General features: G+C 46.9%; 2 protein-coding genes across 2 annotated transcripts; one reads left to right on the top strand and one right to left on the bottom strand.

Annotated features, from left to right (window-relative positions):
* Window positions 1-943: 943 nt before the first annotated feature.
* On the top strand, window positions 944-2,215 carry TRV_07879 (uncharacterized protein; the record flags this gene model as incomplete). The annotated part of the gene is made up of 1 exon (XM_003018065.1): window positions 944-2,215. A coding segment is annotated over one exon (1,272 nt), but the record flags the coding sequence as incomplete, so codon positions are not given.
* Window positions 2,216-2,488: 273 nt separating this feature from the next.
* Window positions 2,489-3,556, bottom strand: TRV_07880 (uncharacterized protein; the record flags this gene model as incomplete). The annotated part of the gene is made up of 6 exons (XM_003018066.1): window positions 2,489-2,517; window positions 2,571-2,785; window positions 2,846-2,958; window positions 3,028-3,102; window positions 3,170-3,449; window positions 3,519-3,556. The coding sequence occupies 6 exons, from the start codon at window positions 3,554-3,556 to the stop codon at window positions 2,489-2,491; spliced, it is 750 nt and encodes a 249-aa protein (XP_003018112.1).
* Window positions 3,557-5,107: the final 1,551 nt, after the last annotated feature.

The raw sequence follows: 5,107 nt of genomic DNA on the forward strand, positions 1-5,107 counted from the left end.
GCTGGCCAGGCGTCTTTGTTTGGTGCGGGCGACGAGGGTGAAGGAGGGCGCGCTTTAGGGAGTGCTGGCGTCGCTGATATCGTTTGATGCCGGCCAGTGTCGTCTGGCACCCTGTGACATCCCATCTTTACCTGCAATTCCCTGTCGAATGACTTTGCTGTGTTTCATAGCGGCAGTTCCGTTCGGCGAGACCTGGCCGTGGCAATCCGAGTAAACCGGTAGTGAGAGATGGTCTATAGCAAGCTATGATATTAGCTATGGTATCCGGGGACCCGAGACGGACGAAGGGAAGAGATAAGTAGCGGGAACGTTGATTAAAACTGGAGAGGGGAGGAATCGGACCACACGCGAGACAATGGGCTTGCTTTGAGCAGACAAGGAATTGAGAGATAAGAGCATCCAGGCATCAGATTGAGACACATATCCGTTAGTTATAAGGCAGAGCATTCCGGGGAGCATTAACTGTATAAACCCGGCAGTGTAGCGGCTTTCTCCCTGGTATCAACTGTCAGGATGCCTCGTCGTCAGGGAAAAGGTCGAGACTCGTCGTCGGTGCAAACATGACAAACATCCTCCGGCGTGTGTCTATCACCACCAGGGGAACGACGGGACCATCGAATAGCGACAAGAACAGCTGCATAAGGACTGCCAGACCACGATAAGGCCCATTGGTCCTTGTTCGCGTTTCTCAGTCGTCTGGCGGCCTCGATAAAATGCTTGATTTTATGGACTACATCCAGCTCGCCTTCTCGGACGCTTCGGGATGGAACCGCGATAACTCATACTCTACTCTTACAGACACAGCAAAAGGTACTGGAGATTGATGTCAGATATTAGCCATCTTGCAGTGGAAATGAATTACTAACATATGAATGTAGCTCTTCTTGACTTTTCAACCCCGGAGCGACTTCGCGTCCACCTCTCGTCTCTGTCCACTCCCCAGTTTGCGACTGCCTACACGCTCGGGACGGTTGGCCTCATAGATGGCTCAGTTTCATACCTATTCAGCACCATACCTCTCGACAAGACAACCAGTAGAAGCGCCTTGATACCCCTGCGCAGCCTTGTCCCAGGCTACAGACAGATATATCCCCCTGCTGTCCCGCTAGACCCTGGCTTGGAATGGACCTTTGGGGATAGCAACAATATTGGAGACGCAGAGGTATCAGAGAGGAAGAGAAAAGCCACCCTTCTTCATGCGACGCTACATTTACCTCCTCCAACCACGTTAACGGCTCTTTTTCTACATCGTCCTTCACCAACAACCAAGCTATCAGTTGCATTATGGTCTACTCAGGCTACCAATACATCGAAATCGGCACCTCCACAGGCATCCTTGCTAACTCAATTATTCCACGACACCGGAAAATACAGCACTGAATTCCTATTCAGTACAGACAACGCCCTATTCGGATTCCGAGGATTATGGAACTTTGGTCCTGATCCAAGAGAGCAGCCGAGTGATCGTCGCGATACAAAAAACAATGGCCAGCGGAAAAAGCCGTCTTGTTTGCAATCAGTGGCACTCCTCTCTGCAGGCGGAGAGGCTTATTATTCACCAACTTCTAGTGTCATTGGCCTTTCGACCGGTGTGCGCTTTACTACATTGCCGGGTGCTTATGACCTTCGGTCAGGACCGGGCACCTTACCTGCTGTAGGCAGTACTACTGGCAGCCAAATCCCTTCCCCAATCTCAACATTTCCCTATACGCTAACTCTAACGTTGACTCCATTAACGGGCTCTTTGTCAACGACTTACTCGCTTCTCGCTTCCCCAAATCTGGCCTTGAGTTCTCGTTTTGGATTCAACGTGTATAGCTGGGAAAGTGAAATGGTTGCTGGATGTGAATTATGGCGCAATAAGAAGAAGATAAATTTGCATCACTACAACCCCGACGGAAGCATTGATGATCTGGCTTGGGCGAAGCGAAAGTTGGGTCTCCTGCCACCGTTAGAACCCACAGATCAGTCGTCGTCGTCGTCATCGCCTTCAGTTCCTTCTCTGTCTTCAGAATCAGTCATAAAACTTCGTGTTGATCAGTCTCTAAAAGTACGGCTACTTTGGGAAGGCCGTATAAAGGACTTGCTGGTCAGTGCCGGAGTTGCACTTGGGCCAACCACTCCACATACCCCATCGATATCGTGCTCGGGTGGGTCTTCGTCTAAAGGCTACGGATGGACCGGTGTGGGTGTGTCCGTGTTATACTCATCATGATTCAACCACGATTTAGTTTCATTACATCTTTTCATATACCATCGATTTTATAAGGGCAAGCCCATTCCCCTCTGCGGTTTACTAAAGTAATGAGGTCAATTGCCAGTCTTTGGGTAATGATAGATTATTGACACGTTAACTATATTTAATGGTCTCTATTTAACATTAGGGACACCCTGGTGAATACCACACCGTTTGTCTTTCAAGCAGATGCCACTGCTAGACATTTATTGTACCACCAGTATCCAAGCCATCATTTCTTGTATAATATGTTTACAAGCGGGAGTTGATAATGTCGACAACTATTACTGTTGTTAGCTGCTTATTTCTGGACCTATAGTATGGGGTGACTTACAGGCAGGCTTCAAGCTGGCGCCTCCAACCAAGAACCCGTCAACGTCCTTCTGCTTAGCCAATTCAGTGCAGTTCTTCTCGTTGACACTTCCTCCATAGATAACACGGGTAGCCTCAGAGACAGCTGGAGAAACGGTCTTGCAAAGCCACTCACGGATAGAAGCGTGGACTTCTTGAGCTTGCTCAGTAGTAGCGACCTTTCCGGTTCCGATAGCCCTAGATAATGCATTAGATCAACTTTGAATCTTTACTACCAAATCTGATTAATGAACATACCAGATGGGTTCATAAGCAATGACAATTCTGGACCATTGCTGTTCAGTGACTTTGTCAGCAACAGCTTGTAGTTGTCGGGTAACAACTTCAACGGTCTTGTTGGCCTCTCGCTCCTGTTGAAAGGGTATAATATCAGTTTACTGCATCGGTCTGAAATTTCCAGTTTTTATGGTAGTCCATACCTCGAGGGACTCTCCGATGCAGACAATGACGTTCAATCCACCCTCCACGGCGGCCTTTGTCTTGCGCGCAACAAACTAGAGCCACAAGTAGCAGTTGGTTAGCTCCGCAGTATACCTGATAGCTGGCGTGAAGTAACCCTACATCGTCGTCCTCCTTAAGAATAACCCTTCTCTCACTGTGTCCAGTCAAAGTCCAGGAGATCTTGGAATCCTTCAACTGATCGACGCTAAGCTCTCCAGTGAAAGCACCGTTTGGCTTATCAAAGACGTTCTGCGCAGCAACTCCGATTTTGTCGTCTGCTTGGCTGCGGGCGAGGAGAAGATAGATGGCCGGAGGAGAGATAACCACTTCGGTGTTGGCGTCGAGCTTTGCATTGTTGAGATTGGTAATGATGTCGGTGATTGATTGAGATGTTCCATTCCTGTTATCCAGTCAGCTATTACTTTATGCCCGTGTATCGTGGTAAATAATTGAGGTGGGGGTGGCTCACATCTTGAAGTTTCCGCCAACGAAGAATTTGCGAGCCATGGTGAATGTTGATTGCGCGTTCCTGTAGGTTAAACAAGGAGAATTATGTCGGTAGCTAGGTATCTGAGGCAGAGGCGACGTCGAATAATTGTAGATGTTGGTAGAAATCAGAGGTTGAGCGTTTAAATATTTTGGCGGGGGCCGCGGGGCACGGCAGAAACCGGATCTTGCTGCCATACTGTGGTTCGTCTCCTCAATATAAACATCTCCCACATAGCTACGTAAAACTTCAACAACAAGGCATACCTAGCTGTAAATTCTTCTATGAAGTCAATACGAAGAAGCCGGGGCGTCTAACTGACATGGATCTTCAGATATCGATACTTATCTCGGCTAGAATCCGCACTGGGCGCTGTAAAGGCGTGGAAAGCTGGCCCACTATTCCATTGACCCCGGGAAGATCTGGCAGTCGTCCCAGATCAAATGTCAGGGATAGGACAGATTCACCCCGCTGACAATACCTGGAACAGAAATATAAGAGTTTATATTTAAAGTGCTCACCATGATGCGCAAGTACAATATCATTAGGAGTATCGGGATTGCGGCCCGAAACTCGGTCTAAGCTTGACAATAAAAAAAGTGGTATACTCTCTTTTTCAAGTGTACATATACTGATTAGTTGGTTAGAACAGACATTGAATGGTCTACTTAAATGATCGACTATTAGCAAGCCCAAAATACCAACAGAACTCTCCACTGGGGCGTTGTTTGGCACTCTACTACTCGAACAATGTCTTGTCTATATATGAACGATTGGAAGCGCATATGCAGTTGGAAATATGGAACCCTGGGGTACCATTTGCCCCGCACTGGCCTGATGCTAAAGACGGGCCGAGATGGATTATATTTGGTCTCCCGACTTGGGGTTTAAGAGAACAGAGAAAGCGTTGATTTTCTTATGGAAATATTCAAGAGGACTCTGGATATCAAACGTTGCAGTTCTGGCCAAGCAGGCGTTGAAGATATATAAAGCGGTTGCACATTTAGATTGATACACTCGAGTGATTCAAAGTTCTATTTGCTGACAGCAACAATGCTGTAGAATGGATATGTAGAAGATTAACTAGCTATGCACTCTGAAGATGAAGCGTAGATCGATTCAAAGGCTAAATTTGCGCCTTCTCAATATGTCGCTAGCACCTCTTTGACTGGAAGTTGGATGGTAAAAACCGTTGAGTGCATTTGAGTAGAAAGCAAGCTGGGTATAGAAAGAATTGAATGGATAGTGATGTTCCTAGATGTTAGAAGCAAAATGGGAAAATGTGTACAAATCTGTTGATACAAAAGCCAATAAGAAACGGTTTGAGGCTTAAACTCAACCAGGGAGGTAAGAATAAGGTGAGTCACGTGACATTCAAGTTCAAATAGAGTTTGATGACTAAAGCAACGGCTTGGCACATATTGACTGTTAGAACCAGGATTTATGTTGGGCGGACAACAGACAGCTGCTAAGGAATATAGATTCAGTCTGGGATATCTGGAAAAAGCATAAACATCTTCCGTTGGATTTGGTAGAAGGAACATGGCAGAGGTGCAAGGGAACGAGGAGAA

This window comes from Trichophyton verrucosum, assembly GCF_000151505.1.
Source record: "Trichophyton verrucosum HKI 0517 chromosome Unknown contig01181_1.f1.exp, whole genome shotgun sequence".
NCBI lineage: Eukaryota > Fungi > Ascomycota > Eurotiomycetes > Onygenales > Arthrodermataceae > Trichophyton > Trichophyton verrucosum.